Source organism: Hyperolius riggenbachi, chromosome 11, assembly GCF_040937935.1.
Source record: "Hyperolius riggenbachi isolate aHypRig1 chromosome 11, aHypRig1.pri, whole genome shotgun sequence".
In the NCBI taxonomy this organism is placed as follows: Eukaryota; Metazoa; Chordata; class Amphibia; order Anura; family Hyperoliidae; genus Hyperolius; species Hyperolius riggenbachi.
Window position 1 is genome coordinate 127724184 of NC_090656.1, and position 24598 is coordinate 127748781.

The 24598-nt window shown below is 42.0% G+C and overlaps 1 protein-coding gene across 2 annotated transcripts in view; it reads right to left on the bottom strand.

Moving 5' to 3' along the window:
• CRACR2B (calcium release activated channel regulator 2B) overlaps nt 1-24598 on the bottom strand; it is a 181675-nt gene that overhangs the window by 18898 nt on the left and 138179 nt on the right. For both annotated transcript variants that reach the window (XM_068259635.1, XM_068259634.1), the window contains exons 7-8: nt 24447-24542; nt 5394-5581 (exon numbers count right to left, since the gene is read on the bottom strand). In XM_068259635.1, coding sequence (XP_068115736.1) covers nt 5394-5581; nt 24447-24542 — 284 coding nt within the window. The remainder of the gene's footprint in view (nt 1-5393; nt 5582-24446; nt 24543-24598) is intronic.

The window sequence follows — 24598 nt, forward strand, 5'->3', positions numbered from 1 at the left end:
GATTCTGGAGCTCGGAAACTCTTCTGTCTGAAGAGATAGCGACTAGAGGCATAGTTCTAAAGGTTAAGTCTCATTTCCTGCAGTCTTCCACTGGGTCAAAAAGAGGTTTTGCTAGGTAACTGAGAACCTGCGCAGTTCCCACTTTGGAAAAAGGTTGCAATTAGGATGCTTGTTTTTGGTGGCAGCCTTCATAAATTGCACTATTAGAGGGTGAGAGACCCAGCTGTGATCCGTCAAAGCAGAGATAGCATAAACCTGCACTTTGAGAGTGCGAGCTAATTGTTTTTCTAGGCCAATCTGGAGGAAGCTAAGAATATGTTGTGCTAGTGGAGCCATTGGATCAAAATCATTTACCAGAGCAATTGTGAAACAATATTTTCCAGTTTGTGGTAGTTTTCCCTGCTTTTAGCAGTGTGTTTATCAATGATTGTGAGTTTACCAGGTCTCTAAGCTTCCTCCCACAATCCTTAGCCATTGAATTAAGGGATCGAGGAGACAGATGATAAATTGAGTCCTGGGACAGGGGGTTTGGTCTGACTGGAAGAGGAATAGGAGGTTCCAACTTCAGGCTCTAAATTAGAGGGACTCATGGCTGGCATGGCCAAAATGGACCCACTTCCAGGAGTACCACTTGTTCTAGGAGGAGTCTCCTCAGAATTTTGAAGATAAGTGGAGTTGGGGGAAAAAAACAGAGACCATTCAGAAATTTCAGGTGTTGCCAGAGCACCCTGATCCCTTGAATGTGGGGGTGAATCTCCTCGAGCTGGCATTTAGTTGATGTAGGTTGCCATCAGGTCCACCTACCCAATGGTCACAGATCACTCTCGATATATTTTATTGAGTGGCCACAAGCTATTGCCTCAGTCCCCTTGATTGAGTAAATCTGCCGCAGAGTTCTGAGGCCCTATGAGATAGACTGCCATGATGCTGCAGAGATTGCTCTCTGCACTGGAGATAATATTGCTGACCTCTAACATGAGGAACAGACTCCTTGTGTCCCTCTGCTACCTGATATCAAAGACTGACATCTCATCCCAGTGATGGCTGAAGGTCTGAATCACCATATAAGCCACCCTGTGTTTGAGTATATTTGCAGTGATCAATCAGCTTTGTTTTGACTATTTTACCTAGGCTAGGATGATTGATCACTGCCAAACCATGCTTGCATCTTTATGGGTGAACGATTGGTTAATAGTTGTTGAGTTTGTGTTTAGCCACCACCGCAGACAGTCTCATCGTGGGAGTGAGAAGGATGGTCTGAGAGTAACTCTGGTGGTTTCATTGATGGAGAAACCCTAGTTGGAATGGGCAGATGTGCCAGTGAACCCATTTGACCATCTGGATTGTAGATGACGAAGTGCCCAGGAGGTGTATACAACACCTTGATTAATGAATATAGTATGATAATCAGCACTCGCGAACTTTTGCCAGCAATTTTCTCATCTGGTTACTGCATTGGATATAGATTGGAATCTTGCTCCCGGAAAGATTAGGTCCTCAGAAGGAGTGAGGTGGCTTTCCTCCTTGTTTGTTAACCAGTCAAAGACAGACAGTGTTTGAAGAAGAATCTGTTGCTAGCACAGTAGAGCCTTGGGATCTGAGGCTAGCAACAAAAGATTGTCTAAATAGTGATAAAGTCCTAACTTTGCTTTCTCAACTGAGCCACCAGACACACTAGTACCAAAAAAGGTTGTCATGGCTGTGATAATGTCGAGAAGGAGGATGGTTACTGGAGAAGAATGTTACCAACTGCATGGTGGAAAGAAGTTTGAAATAATGAATGTATCTGCCAAGTCTATTGAATATTTTCAGTTCTGTAAGGGAATGGCTGGTCCATTCATTTGTTGTAACTTCATCTTGAATGTTTTTAGAAAGATGAAGATTTAGGAATTTCAGATTCAGTACTGAACACAGATCACCTGACTTCTTTACAATGAAGAGAGGAGAGTAGACTTCCTGAAAGCGCTCCTCTTCTGGAACCAACATAACAGCCGTTTTCTGCAATGAGTCATGAATGTAAAAGAGCAGGTCTCTGTATAGACAAAGTGACTGAGTTGTGGAGTGAACTTGCACATCCAAGAAAAACCGAACCACTCTGTACCTGTGGCCCACTCGTCCTTTATTGTTTTTGTCCAGATAATACAGAACTGCTGAAGTCTTGCAGCTACTATCTGGACTTCAGAATTTTCAATAGGACTCTGCGCTGACTGCTTTGTGAGCTTATGGAGATTAGCATGTGAAGTTTGCCAATTCCTATGGCCTGGTCTTTCCTTCCGCAATGTCTTCTCATCTTTGGTATAATACCAGCCATGGTGACTGTTGGTTGCCAGATCCCACTTGTTACTAAAAAGATTTCTTCCATCAAACAGAATTTTAAACACATTTTGTTGGAAGCTGGGATCAGCAGACTAGATTTTTTTTTTTTTTTTTTTTTTAACAGGCGAATTCACTGTCATGCAAAAAGCCTGGCATATTAAGTGGACTGGACAAAATCTATAGCCGCTTCCCCAATAAACTTAGAGACAATATGAAAGTTCTCTAAGCTGCCAGGATAGAATCAGAATCCTTGTCCACTTCCGTGGCAACTGAAGATAGAGCCAGGGCTGGTTTACATGCCCCTCCAGTAGTGGTAAACACCATCGTTAAATCTATATCAAGTTTATGGTCTAGGACATCTTAAAAAGTAATCAAGACTCTTAACCTTACATGACATGCAAGACACATGACTGACATGTCCACCATGAAAGCGAATGCTAGGACTGGAGAATTTTCTTGAAGAAAAAGGATGATGTTTGGAAAGTCTGCTTTTTCAGGAAGGACTTTCTCCTTACCTTTTCCCATTCATCTTTATTTGATCTCTTTCAAGACAGAAAAGGAGAATGATAATTATTTCAGATGTTTCTTAGCCTGGAAAGGGTTTCCTCTTCCCAGTGAATGGCTTCACAGATGGTTTGGATAAAGGAGAAATAGAAACCAGATATCTGTATGCTCACTCTCATTGGATTCCTGCTAAACCATAGATGATTGAGGATATTCAATATCTTCATTGATTTGCTGGGAGGATGCTTGGGGACCAAAGAGCCTACATAGGAGTCCATTGATTCCTGGACAGCCTTCTTTATCATCTTGGATGTGTGCATTTGGTGGAACTCTGGCTCTTTTCCCATCTGGTGGAAACAGATCTACTTTACTGATTTCCCTGGCATGGTTCTGTCACCACAAGCCCAGCAATCTGGGGGGCTATGGTGCCTTTAACTGGGACCTGATCCTCCAGTTCCCAGGCAGATTTACCCGCTCCTTGAGCAGGATCCTGAGTGATGATATAAAGATCTAAAGCAGGATCTCAAATGATGACAATGTCCTAGAACTGTGGTGGGAACTTGCCCTTCTTTGTTCTCTTCTTCCTGGGCTTGTATATAAAAAAAGTACAGCCCATTTATGGAAGGTGTGCTCTCTTTTTTTGTAGAAAAGCGGGGTCACTTACCTGTATGACTCTTACCTATTGACCTTAGAATTATTAATGAACAAATTGTGTAGATAAGCTTTCATAACTGCATTTAAGTGGTTAATTTTTTTTTATCAAAATTGTGATGTGTGTACTAAGGGGACTGTGAAGGCGTATCTATGAATCAGCCGCTGGGGGACTTGGGCGCAGGATAAAGCCGATAAACAGCTTACTCTGTCAACGTGGATGGTGGGGAATGATGTCATTCGGCATCCAGCTATCGCTGGCGGCAGATTTACAGTGTTTTTTAAGTAACTTAAAGCGGATCCGAGATGAAAACCTAACTATAAGAAGTAACTTGTCTATATATCTTATGTACAGCTTAGATGGTTTAAACAGCAAATCTAGCTGCAAACAGTTTTAATAGAATATGAATATTTCTTCCTGTCATACAATGACAGCAGCCATGTTGTTTGTAAACATTACACAGAGGCAGGCCTATCTGCACCATCAGCACTGTGAAAACCTAATCCCCCCTCCTCCCCTCTGCCTCTGAAATCTCTGGCTAGTAATACCTCCCCCTCCTGCCCAGACTGAGCTCCCATGAGCCCTTGCTACTGCCAAGGCTCTCTGAAAAACTAGGCGGGGCTTGTTTAGTTTATAGGGAATTAGAGTATTAAAACAAAAACAAAAAAGTATTTGGCTTGAGGAATGCCCTATAAACAATAGGAAAGGAACACAATTATGCAATGAGTAAAAGTTCATCTCGGATCCACTTTAAGCTCCATCTTTCGACGGCGCCGAGGTTACTCACTGTGCGCTGCTATAGTTGTATTTCTTATTATGGCCTATTGTGGCTCCGGCTGTGCTCAAATCTCCTGCGCTGTTTTACGGCGCTCGACTATGCAGTGTGCCCAGTAGCCATATCAGTGTGACCTAAAACCTGGTTCATTCAGCTCCTAACAAAAATAAATAATTAGCTTTGGAGTTTGGGAGCACACTCCTGCTATACGCATTGATTTCACAGCTAAATAAAATCATTTTGTTTCTGTTTACTTTTCAGGAGAGCCTTCCTTGAATTTCTCTACAGTGAAGAAAATACAAATTGAACACAGACAAGTTCTAATTAGGCTTGGTAATATATTGGCTTCAATTCACTAAGGTGTTATATATCTATTGAACATTTCGATAAATAAAACATTCGATAAATATATAACACCTTAGTGAATTCAAAATTAGATTTTACCCATGAGGTAAATTATCAAATGATTGATAAAGTGTTTGATAAAGCTCAGTGAATTGAGGCCATTGTGCCCGTGTTTGTCTCATGTCGGTTCAGATACGATTTAAAGCGGATGAACAAAAAGCAGAGATCATATGACCACAACTTTTAACTCAAAATCTAGGTATTAAAGCCTCATTATACAAGGCAACATAACTATAGCAAATCTTCTATCAGTAATCTATTCTGCAGCGCTTTTACTTTTGACAGGGGAGTACTGCCTTATATGCCCCTCATGCTGCCACACAGATACAATTTAGTGTGTCATTTTAAATGAACAATGTTAAAATAATTGCAACACAATACAAATGTTTGCTTTCAAAACTGTTAATGTGATTCAGTCCTAACTCTGTTGATTTTTCAGTTGATGAAAGGCCAAGGTATCCACAATTTTTCCGCTTGCGAGCTACTTAAAAAATTACAGATTAAAAATGGTCTACCAGGCAGAACCTACCTACAGATGCAAGCCCCAACTGCAGCACATGCACATTGTTCAGGTATCTACCCAGAAGTCCTTTGTGATCTATCCTGGTAGATCATGATTTACACAATGGGCACCCCTGGATTAAGGACTATCATAACAAAGCCATTATTAAATCTATAGTTTGATTTTCTTTTTTTACTATATATATGTATTTGTAGGTGATATATACTTTCACTGCCCACCTTTTCTTGCGTTCATTCTCATCTTGCTCTTGCTTGCGTAGCCTTAGAAGGTTCTCCTGTGCTTTTTCCAGGTCTGCCTTTGTCCCCTCAAGTTGCTCGATGAGCTCTTCGTTTAGCTGTCTCAGGCGATCGTTCTGCACTCTCGTCTCCAGCTGCTCACTGTTTACTGACTGTAACCGATTCTCCAGCTGAAACCCATTGAAACAGGAAATTGGGAACAAAGGTCAGTGTCCAGTTTATCCAAGTTTTGGAAGAAACAAATTAATTGTTTAAAGCACTGACAACACAAAACAGATAGAAAGTATAATAGCTAGAGTGAATAGGCCCAGTAAATGAAAGAAGAAAACAATACATATCTGGAAATAAAACTGAAAAAAACTGTAAGTTGTTTAACCACTTCACCTCTAAGGTGTTTTCCCCTTAAAGCGAGACTGTAACCATAAAAATCAAATTTCAACAGCAACTGGTCTGAGTGTATTAAGTGATAAAGATGCTAATCCTGCATTAAAACTTTTTCTGCTGTTACGGTTTGGAGTTATCACATACCTTAGGAGCACTGGCCCTTTAGTAGCCGTTGCCAAACAGTTTTTTTTCTGTTTTTTTTTAAATCTAGAATATATTCCTTCTCTTCCCTTTATTTCCCTGCCTAGCTGAAACATGATCCTCTGCTCCCTTGTGTTTACAAGCAAGGCTGAGGTGACTCAGCGATTGGAAGAGAAAAGGGAAAAAAAATTAAGGGAAGAAATGACATCAGTATTTAGCCTCAAACTGTGGGCAAAAGACATGGTTCCCACCAGGAACAGATTTCTCTTCATTTAATATATAAAATTCACTGAAATCAAAACGCGGACAGTATATGTGTTATGTAAGTAGATCAAGTATTTATCTGTGTGTGTGTGTGCGTGCGTGCGTGCGTGCGTGCTTCACTGGCATAGAATCGCTAATCCTCCTGCTTTAAACACCAGAGCAATTTTCACATTTCAGAGCTGCGTCCATTCATTTGGCAAGAACTTTATCACTACTTATCACACTGAAATGATCTATACATTGTTTTTTTCCCCCCACAAATTAGGCTTTCTTTGGGTGGTATTTTTTGCTAAAGAATTTTATTTTATATGCATTTTAAAGTGAATAATAATAAAAGCAAAAGTATTTCTCAGTTTTCAGCTAAAATAGTTTTTAAAATAAAACATGCTACTGTAATTAAAACCCACACATTATATTTGCCCATTTGTCTAAATTATGCCCCTAGTACAATGTATGACGATAATATTCTATTTGGAAATAAAGGTTTATTTTTTACAATATGTGATTTTGGGTACTCTAACAATAATGTAAGCCCTTATTTGGAAAAATTATTTGCAAAATAACAGTATGATACACCCTCATAACTTTAAAAATATGTATGCAATATGTATGCCAAGTCCCTAATGTAACAATTTATGCATTTTAAATACCGTTACTTCAGTTTTGTTTTTTTTGTTTTTTTTTACAATTGTGATATGGGGGCAGGGAGGTAGAATAATTAAATGAGTAATGGGCTTGTTATAGGGATAGGAAATGTATATTTAATTTTTTTTATTGTAATACTCTTTTTGGCAACTAGATGTCCCCACACATTTTCCTGTCTGGCTAGAATGCAGCTCAAGCTGTGTTCTAGCCAACAGGAAATTACAGTTACTGTAATTACCTGTAATTTACCTTGGAATAATTACAGTTGCTAATTGCAGTAGTAATCAGAGGTGTTGTAGCATGAAAGCCAACATATTTTGAATACTATGAACAGATTGTGTAATTAAGCTTGCATACTACATGGAAGTGGTAAAATTGACCAAGCATTGGCCAATAAAAATTGTACGTGTGTACCAGGCTTTCCATGTTTACCTACACAATCTGTTTGTAGTACACAGAAACTGTTTGTCCTCATACTACATGGAAGTGGTAAAATTGACTAATGATTGGCCAATCAAAACTGGATGTGTATGCACACCCTAATACATTTAGTCATAGACCCCGAATAAGCATTCAGATGAGAGGTTTGACTTAAATTTGACTGGATTAGCCGCATGCTAAGGTGTGTGATTCAGACATTACTGATGTATGAAAGAGCAGCCAGGCAACAGGTATTGTTTAAAAGGAAATGAATATGGTGGCTTCCATTTTAGTTTTAAACAATACCAGTTTCAATGGCCACCCCTATTCTTAAGTATGACAGACATCTGGCATACTGAACTCCAGCCTGCATGAATGATGCACTCACTGCAGAAGCAAAATTAGGATCCAAAAATAAAAAATTTGGAGCGGCTACCTCCACTTGTAAGATCCGCACAAGGGCCTCAATTCACTAAGCTTATCTCCTGTCTTTAATAACCTTTCTAGAGTTGTTACCATGGTGATAAGGCATGTAGTATTCAGGAAACATTTTACCTCAGGCAAGCCTAAAGTTAACTCTTCTGTCTTTAAGTTAACTCTTCAATCCTTAAAATAACTCCAGAGTTAAAGACAGGCTGTTTATTAACTGCATGTGAAAATAACTACAGAGGAGGTAAATTAACTACAGAGGAGGTAAAATAACTACAGAGGAGTTAACTTAAGGAATGAAGAGATAAGATAACTCTCTTTTATGTGGAGGTAAGTTTTCTCTTGCCTTATTATCTCCAGCATGATCTTAGTGAATTGAGGCCAATGTCTCCTTAATCCAAATGTATTCAGGACATATCCCAGCAGATAAAAATGAGCACTAAGCTGACATGTTTCGAACCAGCACGGTTCTTAATCATAGCCATTTTACAGCTCATATCAAAAGGTTTAAAAAGAGGAGGGAAGGCAGAACCAGGGAGGGTGCAGGACCAACCCACCTAAATTGGGCGGAGACACAAAGGTCTGCAACCTCAAATCTGGCTGTCACCCCCTCCTTTACAAAATTGTAAAAACCTAAAACAATAAAAACACAAGGAGCAACTTAAATACAAAAACATATAAGATGATGCAAAATATAAAATAGATCTTCAAGCAACAGGAACATATACATAACCAGGAAAAGATTTAATGTTATTATAGAAAGGGGATAATTAGCTGGTTATTAGCGCCAAATCCCATCTCGCGTTCATACCCAAAGGGGCCCGGGTCCCCAGGCGGAAGATCCACAAAGCCTCTCTTTTACGAATCATAGCCAAAAGATCTCCCTCCCTTCTTGGGAAGAAAACCCTCTCTATCCCCTGGAAGGAAAAACTGGACATGTTTCTCCCATGTTCTGTATGAAAAATGTTTAGCAACCCATCCCACGTATTGCGTTGAACATAAATTACAGGTGTCATTTATGTTCAATTCAATACGTGGGATGTACCATGAGACCCTTAAAAGCCAGAATCGCTGAACACTATTTGGGAGCCGGTTGGCTCACAAATAGGATCTCTAACGTTGCTAAACATTTCCGTACAGAACATGGGGTAAACATGTCCAGTTAGCATATTCAGAAAAAAAAAATCATTCTGCAAACTGGACTGTAGAAGTAGATTTAACAATAATTACACAAAGGTTGGTGTATACATGACATTTCCACTTGGTTGCTGAAAGGTTAGTTCATTAGCAGCTGAGTTATCACAGTTAGAACTTTAATTTAAATAACTCCCATCTGTTCTAGGTTTATGAAAAACAAGATGTGGGTGCTACACAATGTCCTAGATGAGGGGTTTGACTTTTGTCACCCAGTAGCAGATTTTTTTTTCTCCAATAGGGGAGTGGGGTTTGGGGGCTGTAATAGTAATGTAATATTGTTGTATTTTCTGCACTTACACTATAGAAGTCTCTACCATGTCATTTTTACATGAAACAGATACAGGACAGAAAAAGTGCAATAATAGGTGAGTGTATGATCTTTACTTATAAATGACTGAAGACATGGATGAGGTGCCTGTGTTTAGCAAGCATTGTTCAAACATTGAGGCTGGAGAGATGGAACTCACAGAGTTAATGAGAGCAGTCTCAAAGGTATGAAAGGCAGAGTTCATGCCAGGATACTGAGGAAATTCATGAGATCATAAGTGTTCTCCATGCAAGCTCTAAGGTGTGTTCTTATCAGAGACATATATCCCATCTGCCTTCTTACAATTATATTGTCCACATAAACCCGCGTGTTCCCTGCTTCCAGGTGGATTGTGAAAGATACAAACACACTTTACACACCACTAAAATAAAAAAAAAAGTTATTAAAACATTCCATTTCCTCCCAATATGGCTATACTCCTGGGGTTTGCTGCTAACGGCTTGCTGCTAGATAGCACAGGACTCCTTCTGAGTTCTTGTAAAGTCCATGCTTTGGTGGCAGAGCTGTTATGATGGCACAAGACACATATAAAATGGTAGGGAGATGGTTTAATTTGTTTTGAGTTTGGATTACCTGGCCACAATACACAAAAGAAGGGCAAGAAGAAAGTTCTTCTATATCTGCAACAGCCTACACCTTTCCTTGCAAACCCTTGTGACGCTACAATGCTTTTAACTGCTTTCAGTCATATATTTGAGAACTACATGCTGAATGTGACATAACGACATGCGAGTTACATGATAAATGCGATAAATAAGGCTACTGTGAATAGGGCCTTGGTGATTTCTATAAACTCATTATTCCAAAGATCTTAAAGTGAACCTCCAGACTAAAAATCTACTCAGCAGCACTGAAAAGGCTTGGAGTTTCTTTAACAGTTTAACAGCATCAGAGCTTTGGTTTTCTTACCAAAGCCTCATTTTTAGCTGCACAGAAGTTAAGCTCCGCCCCATCAAAGAAAACTGCCCGGGCAAAAGTGATACTTTCATTTCATATTAACCTTCATACACTATGGGCCTGATTCATCAAGCTGTGCTTAATGTAAAGAAGCACCCGTTTTGCCTGCCTTATATAGCAGCGCTCGTGCCTTCCTTTGTTACGCACATTGCGTACATAGCAATGCGCATAACTTTAACTGCAGGCGGTCCTATGAAGTATTGTTACCACGATACTTCACTCGCGGCCACTACCATGTTAATTTACTCTGTTAGCTGTAACGATCGGTGTAACACAGAGAGGGTCTGATTACCGGTGAACTGCAGTATCACTGAGAATACAGAATATACCTGATTATTGGTGATCTGCAGTATCACCGATAATCAGATATATCTACTAACCTCTGGACACCTACTAACAAGTGAGTGTTAGATGCAAAAGTATACTTTGAGTACGGCACAGAAGTATGATCCTTCTGATGGCCTAGACTCTCCCGGGGGAGGAGCTAGGCTGAAAGTAGGAAGGACCGAGCTTGAGTGACACCAGAGAGAGGGTGTCACTAACAGGTCTGGGAACTGCCTCTAACAGTAAGGTCAGTTCTCGAGGTCGGGCAGGCCAGGTCGTTAACACACAGACAAATAAGGTACAGATTCAGGAGACAGATACGGAATCCAATAAACAGGCAGGGTTTGGCAACGAAGTATCAGAGTAGCAAGGTACAGAGTCAGGAGGCAAATACAGAGTCCAGAACGAGCAGAGTTTGGCAACAGGATATCAGAAATAGCAAGGTACAGAATCAGAGTTCAGAGGAATAGTCAGGCAGGCAGAAGGTCATAACAAATAATACAGTTCAATATTCCTAATGCTAAGGTGTGAGTTCCTTGATCATTAACACCTTTGGAAACTATGCTAGAACACAGATACAGACAAGGTCTGAGTGCTACCACGTAGTGATCGCAACGGCAGACAACCGGAGAATGACCAGCACCCAGTATATATACTATAGCGCTCTCCAGCGCCACCCCTAAGTGCTGGACCAAAGAGGACTGGTGAAAATGTCAGCTGACTCTCCTCTGGCTGTCATATAAGCTCTGCCTCTCAGCGCGCGCGTCCTTCTGAACCTGTGTGGACTATCAGTCCCAGCCACACCAGACATGTTTTGCAATGTATCTGCTGACTCGGGCGCGGGAGCCGACGCGCTGCTCTCCAAGCAAACGGCGGCCTCCCCGCGTCCAACCACACTGTCATTAACATTGTCATGCGCGCAATCTGCCGCATCCAACGCGGACTCCACCGCTCTGCCCATGCGGCGGTTTCTTCGCGTTGTGCCACCATGTTGGACGCGGAAACAGCCGCCTCACTCTGAGCGTTTGCGGCGGCTTTTCCGCGTTTCCTCACATTAGCTTGATGAATCTGGCCCTATAAGTGCTAGTACTAGTACTAGTTCTGCTGGCAGAGGTTACTTTGTGACCATGATGCTTAAAATAGGGTGTGTTGTAGTTATACTACCAGAAATACTTTCTAACTAATCCAATCAGATTATTGAAATTGATCCAGTTTTTGGATCTATCCTATTAACCTAATTGGATTGAATAGGAAATTTTTGTTTGTTTGTTCCTTCCTTCCGAAACGTCAGCTTCAGGCATCACGTGTGACGTCACATGCCACGAGGAAGAGGGTGTTTGCATAGAATCAGCACGCAGCAGGGCATCACACAACACGCTCACCAGCACCACCGCCTCTCTTCCGGGAGCCGGGCAGACTGCCCGACCCTGCAGCCTACATCTCGCAGTGTGTCAAGTCTCTCTCATTGTGCTGCCGGCCGGGGCCATTGAGATCGAGCGGCTCCCCCACAGAATTTGTGCAGCTCCAGCGATATACATCATTCAAACTACGAGGATCGTGAGTACTCACCATCATTTGCTCTGCCATTACCTTTTGCTCTGCCATTATCATCTCAGCAGACTAAGCTCAGTGAAGCACCACGAGTTTACAATCAAATTAAGTGCTGAGCACACAACTTATCAGCGGAAACCCCATTGCATGTCAAATATCCATAGCAAGGATTGCTCATTTGATGCAGACCAATAAGCCAATCAATTTACAAGTTGAATTTGCATAATATGCTATCTAACATCTATAGTAAAAAGTACTATCTCTGCAAAACAAAAATAATTTTTATTTGCTTCAGGATCATCATCCTAAACGGAACATTATTTTAGAGACCACTTACAGTCAATGTTTACACAAACATTCAATCAATAATTCCTATTAATTCTAGGTTTTTAATCAAAGATTAATTAAAGCTGTGCAATAATTTTTATGAAATTTATGAATTTATTAAACTTATCATATGGTATTTACCATTGATTGAATGTCTACTAGCGCTATCTGATATTTTATATATTTATTATTAATTTTAATCTGAGGAATTGGGATACCCTTATTCAGAATCAGCTGCTATCACTAGTGGCACAACACTTCCAATACATATATTAATTGGAATATATTTGTGTTTTGTATTAACCACAGCATTGCATAATCTCATAATAGCTCTGTTTTAAAGGTTTATGAGGGTTTTCATATTACCTACAATAAGGAGTGGACTTAACTGCCGTTTCCTATATTGATGTATACCTTAATAGAAACCTGAGGTGGAAACAAACAGATGAGATAAACAACTGTATCCATCTATCTTCATACCCCTATAAAAATTACTTTTTTTTTTTTTTTTTTTTTTTTAGAATCGCCAGTTTCATTTTCTGTTTAAACCCGGTCTAGTTCACACTAGAGGCGATTTTTTTCTTGGATTTTTTAAGTGCAGGCGATTTGTACAAATTGCCCTAAAAGAGCTTACACTATGCTTTCCAATGAGATAGTTCTCATTGGGAGCGTTCCGTTTGCTTGCCGCTGACAAAAGCGCTGCATGTACCATTTTCAGGGCAATTTTCCTTGAATGGAAGGTATAGGGAAATTGCAAAGCACTTGAAAAAGTGATTTGTATAGCGATTTCCCCAGCGCTTTAATGAATATACTGACGTCAGAAAGTGATTTAAATAATTTCTCTGCTAAAGCGCTTACAAAAGCGCTTAGAACACACAGAGCGATTTCAAAAAATAATAATCACTCAGCGCTGGCGAGAGTGCGAGCGCAACGCAAAGTGAACAAGGCCTAAAATTAGGTTAAATATTTTAGAATCAGAATAAAAAATTGTACTTCGCCAAGTACAACGTGAGTTGTAGTAACACAAATACGGAGACGGCACACAAAGGGCTTCAGTAAATCACTGTATTTTCAGCATACAGAGCCACACACACACAACATGTTTCGGGCGGAGGGATTTTCAGCACCCTGTCTTAAAAGGGATCTCAAGCGGTCCTGGTAGGTTATGGTGGGATCCCGACGCAATGGTATATAAGTACTGGTGTCCTGCAATTGCCTCAGGGCCTCTATTTTGTATTGCTTTTCTGTCATGATGACAATTGATCCACCCTTGTCCGCATGCTTTATTAGGAGATCAGGTCTTTTCTGCAACCATTGCAGGGCTCTTTCCTCTTGTGTAGACACATTTTTCGAACTTTGGGGGTACATTTCTGCTTTTATTTCTTTTTCCATAATTTTTTGGAAGATGTCCAGACTTGAACCAGGCTGTACCGCAAATGGTGTCAGAGATCTACAGGCCTTAAAGTTAGTCTGCAGACTTTTATAGAGCTCATTCTTAGATTCCTCATCCTCTAATTCTTTAAGTATTTCAAGGTTTAAAGAGTCTTGTTGGTCCCAATTGATTTCAGGACTGAAACCCAATGGACTTATTGTGGTGCCCTGACCTGCACCAACCTGCTTGCTCATAACGAACTCTTTCTTAGCAAACTGTAGCTGTATATTTAATCTCCTTATGTTTTTATATAAATCTATTTTGTACTGAACATAATCAAAGTCTGTAGTAACACTGAAATTGAGTCCCTTCTGCAATAAGGTGAAGGTCCCTTCCGGTAATTGATATTCCGTTAAGTTTAAAATTTGCAATTGCTCCTGGGGCGAATCTTGCAACATTAATTCCTTCTCCGTTTCGGTTGTGCCGGATCTTTCCTGTCCTCCCAGGAGATATTCCTTCCCTTCCTTTTTTGTCTTCTTCTTGCCTCTCCCCCTCCTTGTCCTCCGCCTAAAGGGCGGCTTTCCGATCCTATGCCAGCAGGCTGCCCCCTCGGTTTGGGCTTGCTGCTCTTGTCTTCGCTAGAATCAGATTCAGTGGTCCAATGACCTTTGCCCTTTCTTGGGGATTTTGGTGTTCTATTCCTTTGCCAGGAAAAGAAACGTTTAAGTGCGTAATCCTCCTTATCCCTTTGGAACTTACGCAGTTTGCGTTCCTTAATAGAGTCCTGTATTACTGTTAATTTCCGATCAATACCATTTTAAGGTCTTCGTGTATTGCTCCCGGTTCACTAGTCCTTGATACTGTGTTTTGATTGTGTCAATCTCCTTCAACACTTTGGTATGCTGTTTTATTGTGCGTTCAAGTACTATGTCCTGTAGCCGGATGGCTTGCTCAATAAAAGCCCCCTTCCATTTTTTGACGAAATCTTCATCATCCTGATATTCTGATGGTTCAACATACCTTCTGAAGCCCCATGCTGTTATGCCATCATCTTTATATTGCTGTAATGTGGTTTTTGTCCAAAACAACTTCACCTCCTTTTCACTTAGCCTATACTTTTCTATAATACAGTATGTCATTCTCTTCTAGGTTGAATTGATGGCACAGAGTGTCTGAAACAGGACTATATCAAGACCGGTATTGTTTAAAACATGAACTGTTGCTAATATTACCATTGAACTTGAATTATTGTTAGAATGTAATTATGTGTATGCAAGACTCTGGGCGACCTATTCCTCAATATTTAACTGGGGTAGACATCAGTGATGTAGTTCCCCAGATGGAATTTGTTATATTTTGAAATGGATTGATGTTAATCATATGATTGTGATTTCCTGTGGGTGGGTATTTAGGTGGTGCTGGTGATGGGTGTGGCAAGAAGGAAGGAAGGGCTCCGCCCGAAACATGTTGTGTGTGTGCCTCTGTATGCTGAAAATACAGTGATTTACTGAAGCCCTTTGTGTGCCGTCTCCGTATTTGTGTTACTACATTGCTGGCTGCAGGAGTGGTGTAACTGCAGGAGTCGGGCACCGGCACGAAGGTCTACAACTAGGCCTACTAGGTGGGTGAAGTGTAAACAGCCTACAAAAACAACGTGAGTTGTACCCGGAATTGGTTTTGGCCGGGGTCGGTGGTGGTACATACAGTAGTAGATACATACAACATATACAGATATACACAGTAGATACATATGGTAAGAACAGTGCAACAAAGGCATAGAAATAAAGCATAGAAGCATACATAAAAGATGAACCCCGGAAAAGGACAAAGGGGAGGGGGGGGGAGGGGGATAATTTACTACCGTCCATGGCACTGAAAACGCTTTGCAGCGATACTTTGTATCAGATGCCCCCCAGCTTCCAGGAGAGCGTTTTAAGGCTGTGAATCCTTATCAGTGATTCCACAGGAGCGATTGCATTCTCCCCAAATCGCAGGTCCTGCAGAATTTTTGGAGCGTTTGTGCTTTCAATACAAAGTATAGAATTTCTGCAAAATCGCTTTTCAATCACTATACAAAAGACATTTTGCAGTATTTTGCTACCCAAAACAACGAAAATAACGGAAATTGCAATCACTGAAAAAATCGCTAGCAATAAATTGCTATGGAAAACTCTGCTAAAATTGCTACAAAAAGCAGAGATTATGATTATATAATAATCCTTACATCTTTACAGCACTTTTCTCCTGTCAGACTCAAATCGCTCAAGAGCTGCGGCCACTAAGGGCATGCTCCAGGGGCCACCCTGCAGTGTTAGGGAGTCTTGCCCAAGGACTTCCTACTTAACAGGTACAGACCCTAGCCAGGATTTGAACCCTGGTCGCCCTTAACCAGTACACTATCCAACCATGGCGGAGTGTGGATCCCAGGGGGCCCCATGACAATTTTGCAAAGCCCCCTGACGCAGCTAAACATTTTTTAAAAATGAAACCACAGCTGGGCTAAGTAAAAAAAGAGCATTCAATCTAACCATAAATATCCAGTCTGGTGAACTACAGAGATGAACTAAAGGCCCATGCACACACGTCTGATTTTTCCGAACGACGGGTCGTTTGAACGTCTCGTCGTTCAGTCGTCCGCACGCCAAATCGGGCTTGTGTACAGACTGTCGTTCGGGTGATAAAACTGGTCTTGAGCGATCCCTCAAGATTTACCTTTCAGACAATAGGGTAATATATAACAATAGGGTAATAGATTGTTATCTAGATCCCAACATGATCTAACCTGGATTCAACTTTCAGCTCGAAAAGCTTCATCCTGTCCCCAGGCGTGTTTTGTGTTTACAGATTGACATAAAACATGAAATCATGAGGCATGCTTCCAACCAATGATGTAAGATGGGAGGGGAAGGCTGTCTGCATGAAAAGCATGCATTATTATAGAAGATCCAGTTGTAACACATTCATGATACCGCATGATGCTCTTTTATGTGCGGCTGATTTGTGGCATATTTTCAACCACAATAAACAGGAATAATTAAAGGATAATTGTACCAATCCCTGACCAATAATGCACTTATTCTAAATTATTTCATTTTAGAACAGTAACAAATAAAGCAATGGAGAATGTTTCTGCAGAGCTCATTGTTTGTTGCCCTCTGTCTAGGCTGAAAAACACTCGCTTGCTTTTATAGTACAGTAAAACCTTGGATTGCAAGTAACTTGGTGTAAGAGCGCTTTTCAGGACAAGCAAACATTTTTATGAAATTGTGACTTGATTAGCAAGCAATGGCTTGATATACAAGAACACAATGTATATATGTGCGTTACATCACCACAAGTCTGAGCCGATGGTTCTTTTTCTTTTGACGCTGCAGGATTGTACTTAAAGTTTACCGAAGACAAAGGGGGGAGGGGGAATTATACATGCCTGGGTCTTCCTCCAGCTCCCTCCAGGCTTATCGATCCCACGCCATCCTCCTCCGCCTCCTGGTTCTTCTGCAATTTGCCCCCGAAAAGTCCTCCAGTCGGAGCATTCTAGCCCCAGACCAGAGTACATTCAGGGGCCAATTGCAGAAGAACCAGGAGGTGGAGGAGGATGGCAAGGAAGCGATCAGCTTGAAGGGGGCTGGAGGAAGTCCCAGGTATGTATAATGCCCTGCCCCCTTTGTCTAAGGTTTACTTTGTATTATCCCAACATTCAGATCAGGTACAATTAATCTCACAATTACGTGAAATCCTCAAAAGTAGGCAAAAGCAACTGTCATTGGATAAGCTCCAACAGTGTACAGTACTTTGCATTAAATATTTTCCTATAAATGTTTTTGGATTGAGGAACAAATTATCTGAGTTTCCATTAATCCTTATGGGGAAATTTGCTTTGAAATGAGTGATTTGGATTACAAGCATGTTTTCGGAACAGATTGTTCTTGTAAATTAAGGTTCCAGCGTATCTACATTTTCATTCACCACTTCATAAATGCTGAGCATGTGGATCAGAGAAGGCCTGTCATTAGAAATTATGACTGAAATGTGATTAGTCAATATTATATCATTTTGTACAGTGTTACTTAGGATACTTTCAAATAGTCTGAACACAGCTGGTGTTAGGCTTACAGGTCTACTACAGTTCTGATTCTTTTTTTCTTTTTTTTTAATAATGAAACATTTCAATGTACTGTCAGTCATAGGGAACTGAACCACTCACAAGAGGCACAGAAAATAAGGTAAAGTGATTTAATAACTTCCATGGTGCATAGAAACTGTCCTCAAAGCTCAACTAATGTTAATATTTTCACTCCTGTAATTATTCACTCCTGTAAATAAAGATTTAATGTGACTTGGATTTAGTCTACTTTTGATGATGCTCTGTATTTGAGCTCAGTGTTGCTATGCATTCCCACCAAAGGTGAAAAGGGCTACCTGTGTCTCCACAGTCTCTGAAGCATTGGCCTGAAACCTGGAGGAATATGCAGTGCATATTGCATCTAAGAGGTGATTTACAGGAGACTATATGTGTACATTTCTGGAATATATTTTATAGATATTTATAGATGGTAAAATGTCTCCTTCATTTACTGTTACATTTAAAAAAATGTAGTTTTCTTGTAAAGGAGGGCCATGTTGTAAAATATAAAAAACTTAGTGATATATTGCTTTTAAATTGTAAAATATTGAAATGAGATCGCTCTGTTCCTACTACATATATTATTAATGCTTTTTGACCAATGTACCATTTTCATGTTTTCTACGTCAAAGCCTAGAGTCTGGATCTGCCTATACAGCCTAGCCTCTGTTGCTATCCCAAACCCCCCTAAAGTCCCCCTGCACTCTGCAATCCGTCATAAATCACAGCCACGCTGCTGACAAACAGCTTGTCAGAGCTGGCTGTGTTTATCTCTATAGTGTCAGTCTGCTGCTCTCCCTGCCTCCTGCAGAACTCCGGTCCTCGCCTGCATCCCTTCCCTCCCTGCTGATTGGAGGGCAGGGACCGGAGCTATGCAGGAGGCGGGGGAGCAGCTGAGACTGACACTACAGATGTAAACACAGCCTCACAGCACGGCTGTGATTTATGGGGGATTGCAGAGTGCAGGGGACCTTAGGGGGGTTTGGAATAGCAACAGAGGCTGGGCTGTATAGGCAGATCCAGCCTCTGTATGCAGATAACATTCTTTAAAGACACCTCGGGTTCTCTTTAAATCTGGATTGCCAAAGATGGGCTGCAAAGGTGATTTGAGGGGTACCATTCTATACCTTGTTTTGAATTCAATCAAAATGTATTTGCACTAGGGCCATTGAGGTATTGAGTACCTCTATTCTAGGCATTACCAGTAATACTTGGCCTGATGAAGGTGTACGCTCATGAAATGCATTAAAGTGAAAAGAAAAATGCTCATTTACTTACCCGGGGCTTCTTCCAGCCGCCTGAAGTACTCCTAGTCGCTCACCATGATGCCACGATCAGCTGTTCCTCCCCAGTCCCCCTCAGTAATCAGGCTGATTGAGGAGTCAGCCGGCCACTGCGCATGCGCAGCACTGGCTGCACCCCTACTCTATTGAACTCCCACAGCCGGAAGCTTTCTGTGCAGAGCGGTACCGACCACTTGAGCGTGTAAGAAGAGGTGGGCAGCATGGGCCATGCATCCAGCATTAGAGGGGGAAACTAGAGGAATGGCAGGTAAGTGTGGGATGATGGCAAGGGACCAAAAAAAGACATCAGGGGGCTGGAAGAAACCCTAGGTAAGTACATATGCATTTTTTTTTTCAATTTAGGTTATCTTCAAGCCCTAGTGCAAATGCATTTTCTCTTTTACCTTATATCCGTTTCATCTTTCAGGTAAGCCACCTCAAACTTTCATTTTAAGGATTTTATTTGTTTTATCCTTCCTGGGCACCTCTTTCCCTCATTAGGTTTTTGGTGCAACTTAGAACCTATTCATAGAATAACAATAAAGTAGAAGTGTCACCTACAGAGGCTTGATTATCATCTTTACCTGCAGCATCCCTTTTCCGAAAACGGCTATTTAGCCGCCAGATGAAATGGACGCGCAGAATTTATCGGTTTTTGTAACGGCTATGATTCGGCACAGTTGCGTGTGTTGCCGCAAAGCTCATGTCTAACGGCAACGTTCATGGTTGATAGCCGGTTGATAGCCGTATACTTTTACATTTACATTTGAAGTAATGGAGGGGGGAGCCTGAGCAGCAGTGCAGGGAGGGCAGCCCGGCCTCTCCCTTCCTATATAGCGGCTATGTGCGTATGTTTAGTGTCGGAAATATTTATTGGTTATGTCGCTGTAATATGGGGGGGGGGGAAGCCGCAGGGAGGGCAGCCCGACCTCTCCCTCCCCTTCTCTCCCCGCGACGCCCTCCATGCTCCCCTCTCGGACTCAGAGTAATGCGCACAGGGAAGTGATGTAAATACCTACCTCACCTAGAATTGCCGCTCACTCGCCGCCGGTCTTCTCCTCTCTGCATAGCCGCTGTACACACGCTGAAAAGCGTGTATATAGCGGCTATGCAGAGAGGATAAGACCAGCGGCAATTGGAGGTGAGGTAGTTATTTACATCGCTTCCCTGTGCGCATTACTCTGAGTCCGAGAGGGGAGCACGGAGGGCGGCGCGGGGAGAGAAGGGGAGGGAGAGGTCGGGCTGCCCTCCCTACGAGCCGTAGGGAGGGCAGCCCGACCTCTCCCTCCCCTTCTCTCCCCCCCACATTACAGCGACATAACCAATACATATTTCTGACACTAAACATACGCACGTAGCCGCTATATAGGAAGGGAGAGGCCGGGCTGCCCTCCCTGCGCTGCTGCTCAGGCTCCCCCTCCATTACTTCAAATGTAAAAGTATACGGCTATCAACCATGAACGTTGCCGTTAGACATAAGCTTTGCGGCAACACACGCGTCCATTTCTAACTGCGGCCAGTATTCTCGCACCGTCCCTTTTCTGCCACAAGATGGTGTGTCCACAAAGTCATTAGTAGTGATCAGATGTTCCCATATACATTTCAGAATCAGAAATATTTTTAATCGCAAAGCACGACTGGGTCATGCTTGGGATTGGGTTTGGCACATATAATTGCTCAGAGTAGGGATAGAAAGTATAGATAACAGAATAGGCATAAACAGGAGTGCAAATAAAATTATTTGCACTCCTGTTTACAATTTTTAAACTAAACAGGGTACAGTTCCTGACATAGGGCTTGATTCACAAAGCAGTGCTGTTAGCATGCTTGTGAAAAGCCCCTCTTCACGCCTAAACTGAGTTTAGGCGTGATAAAATCAATTCGGGCGCACTGCGAGGTACGTTGCACCACGATGCGACGATAATGCCACATCCGTTGCGCTTATAAGGCCGCAAGGGGTGCGACCTTAACGTCGCATAGTGCGACGTTAAGGTCGCACCCCATGCATCCTTATAAGCGCATCGGATGCACCGTTATCAAAATTTTGCAAGACTGCAAGTTTGAACTTAGGCAAACATTAAATCAGCAGGATACAGTTCCATACACAGTGTTACACTGGGTAGATCAGTCGCTCCAACAGCTGTAGCTTTGAAGGGGAAGGGGGGGGGGGGGGGAAGAATAAAGTGAAGAGGGAGGGCACAGGAGGTGGAAAAGCCTGAAGGGAGTTCAGGAGGTTGAAAGCAGATGGGCAAAAGGAGTTCTTATGCCTCAAAGTTCTGGTGGAGATGGCCCAAAACCTACGGCCTGAAGGGAGCCGGCTGAGGGGTGTGAGGGTTCGCTGGCAGTCCCCAGTGCTCTGAAGCATAGTTTGGTGTTGTGGGGGAGATTGAGCGAGGGGAGAGGTCTACCGATAATCCTCTCTGCCGATCTAATGACTCTCTGCAGTTTGTATCTGTCTCTGGTGGGAGAGCCAGCGTACCAGCAATAGCAATATCAGGCTGTACTGAAGGAATTATTTATTCACTTTAGGTAGGAAGATCAGGTCTGCACATCAGGCAGTGAAAAGTATTGGCTTAAGAAAGGGGGTACTCATTACAGTATTGTATTCTAGGTTGAAGAGGGTTTTTTTTGTTTTGTTTTTGTTTAGGCAGACCTCATTATTATAGATACATAATACAAGGTGCATTTTGCATATGCTGCTCTGCTTATTACATCATTCTGAAACGTATACAAAGCATTGAATCTTTGCAATCAGCTGGGTGTGCTATTATAGCAATTTTACTAAACTGCACAGCAGCAGCTGCACTCTGCTGCAAAAGATGGTGAAACCGCCGTCTATTTACACTGTACAGCACTGCGATCTACGGCTGCGCTGTACTGGGAACAACTGTGTTGTGCAGCTTTCCCCTAGGGAGGCACAAGGGCTGATGCCTATGACAGCCGATCGCGGTCATTGGCTGGCGGGGGGAGGGAGGGAAAGCACGGAAAAAATAAAAAATAGCAATATTTATTCAAAAAAACCCAGACAAATAAATTAACAAAAAATAAATAAACAAGGCAGCAGCGATCAGAGCCCAAGAACAGAAATCTCTGTTGGTGGGCAGAAAGGGGGGGGGGGATTACTTGTGTGCTGAGTTGTGCGGCCCTGCAGCGAGACCTTAAAGCTGCAGTGGCCTGAATTGTAAAAAATAGCCTGATCAGTAGGGGGGTGTAAGCCTATGGTCCTGAACTGGTTAATCCAGGGGCATTGCGCCCCAAGGACCAATAGCACTCCAGGCAATGGCCTGTAATCGCTATGCCTATAAATTAGGGATGGTCGGAATGCCAATTTACAATTCCGCGGTAAGTCCGCATTCCGTCATGTACCGATTACCGATTCCGCTTTCCTCTACCAATTTCCGCATTCCAATGCGGAATTTCCGCCGGAAATCGCGGAAATTCTGCCCGACGTTAACATCAATTTTCTCAAAAAGTAAAAGGTCTTTTTGAAAACTTTTTTTTTGCATCTTGTTCAGAAGATTCGGTTTAATAAACTCTGAAAATTTGGTGTTTCTAGGACTTACGCGGGCTTTGCTATTAACCGCTAAAATCGGCGGATTTTTTCTGTAATGTAAAATGCAGAAAATAGGCAGATGCAGATTTTTTGCATTTTACATTACAGTAAAAATCCGCCGACTTTAGCGGTTAATAGCAAAGCTCCCTTAAGTCCTAGAAACACCAAATTTTCAGGGTTTATTAAACCGGATCTTGTGAACAAGATGCAAAAAAAAAAAAAAAAAAGTTTTCAAAAAGACCTTATAGTTTTTGATAAAAATCAATGTTAAAGTCGGGTGGAATTTCCGCGATTTCTGGCGGAAATCTGCCTAGGGTACTTGCGTTACAGATTTCCGCATTCCAATGCGGAAATGCAATTTCCGATCGGAATTTCGGAAATTGCATTTCCGCGGAATCCGAATGAGCATCCCTACTATAAATGCCCCTGCCCCTAAGTGTAAATGGGTTTCCTTCTGTGCTCGTGTGTAGTGTAAAGTTGTAAAGTTTCACCTGTCTGCCACCGTGACTCCTGGCCTCCCCCACGGTCCGCTGTCACTGCGAGCACCTGTACCACACGGCACCAGCTGCTTGTGTGTTGTCACTACACACGCCTGGTGCCACATGGTACAGGTGCTTGCGGTGATGGACAACGGAGGAGGCCAGGAGTCACAGCAGGGGGACAGGTGAGTACAGGCTCCTGGGAGGACGGATTCTTGTATACATTCAGAAATCGGTCTGCAGTGTATGGACAGGCAACAAATACTTCTCTGATCAGATTCTATTAGAGAGGGATCTGTTTCATGGTCGCTTTGCCCATACAACAACTGATGTATGGCTAGATGGCGACTGAAACAATAGACTATTTGTTCTGATTATGTATGTGGTGTCACAGCAGATGAACTCTGGCTGTATTGTAAGCAGTGACAAAAATGACAACAGCTACTAACTAGTAGATCTTTCTTCAGACTGCAACTTGTTTTCCTCGAGACTACAACTTTTTTTTTTTTTATAAAGAGATAAAAGGATTTTCTGCATCCTGGAAAATCTTTGACTTATATTACTTATGTCCCTCATATCTGTCAGCTCATTTCTTCACAAACAGTGTATAAAGGACACCTTAAGTGAGAGGGATATGGAGGCTGCTATATTTATTTCCTTTTAAACAATACCAGTTGCCTGGCAGCCCTGCTGATGTTTCATGCATCAGTAGTGTCTGAATCACACACTTAAAGCAAACATGTGGCAAATCCAGTCAAACTGAGTCAAGCATCTGATCTGCATGCTTGTTCAGGGTCTGTGGCTTAAAGTATTAGAGGTAGTTGATCAGCAGGGCAGCCCGTGAATGTAGATTGTTTAAAAGGAAATGGCAGTCTCCATATTTTTCTCACTTCAGTTGTCCTTTAAATCAGTTACATAAAAAAAAAAATGTTCACAGTCCTATAAGCCAACCTTAGGTGTATAATAACAGAACAGAATGCAGTGCCACAGAAGATGATGGCACTACATCAAAAAGAATAACTACATAACTAGTCAGTGCTGTTTCACACTATAGTACCAGGCAATGGTCCAGCTGCATAGAGCCAGGGAACATGCATCTTGCATGTTCTTGCAGTCTATATTTCTGTACTCTGACCTAGAAACCAAGTTGATGATTACCAGCATGCATGTTGCTGGAGTAAGGGAATGTGCGTGGTTACTGCATGGCATAAAAGGTCATTGTAACATGGAATGAAAGGGATACAGAGAGTTCCCGTACCTGTCTCTGTCTCAGAGCAATGCCCTCCAGCTCTTGTTCCTTCCTCATGAGTTCCCTCTGAAGAGACGTGTGTCTATCCTGCTGTCTCGTGGAATCCTGCACACAAGAGAAATATGATGGGTTGGCAAACAAGAGCTTAGCTTTACATCATG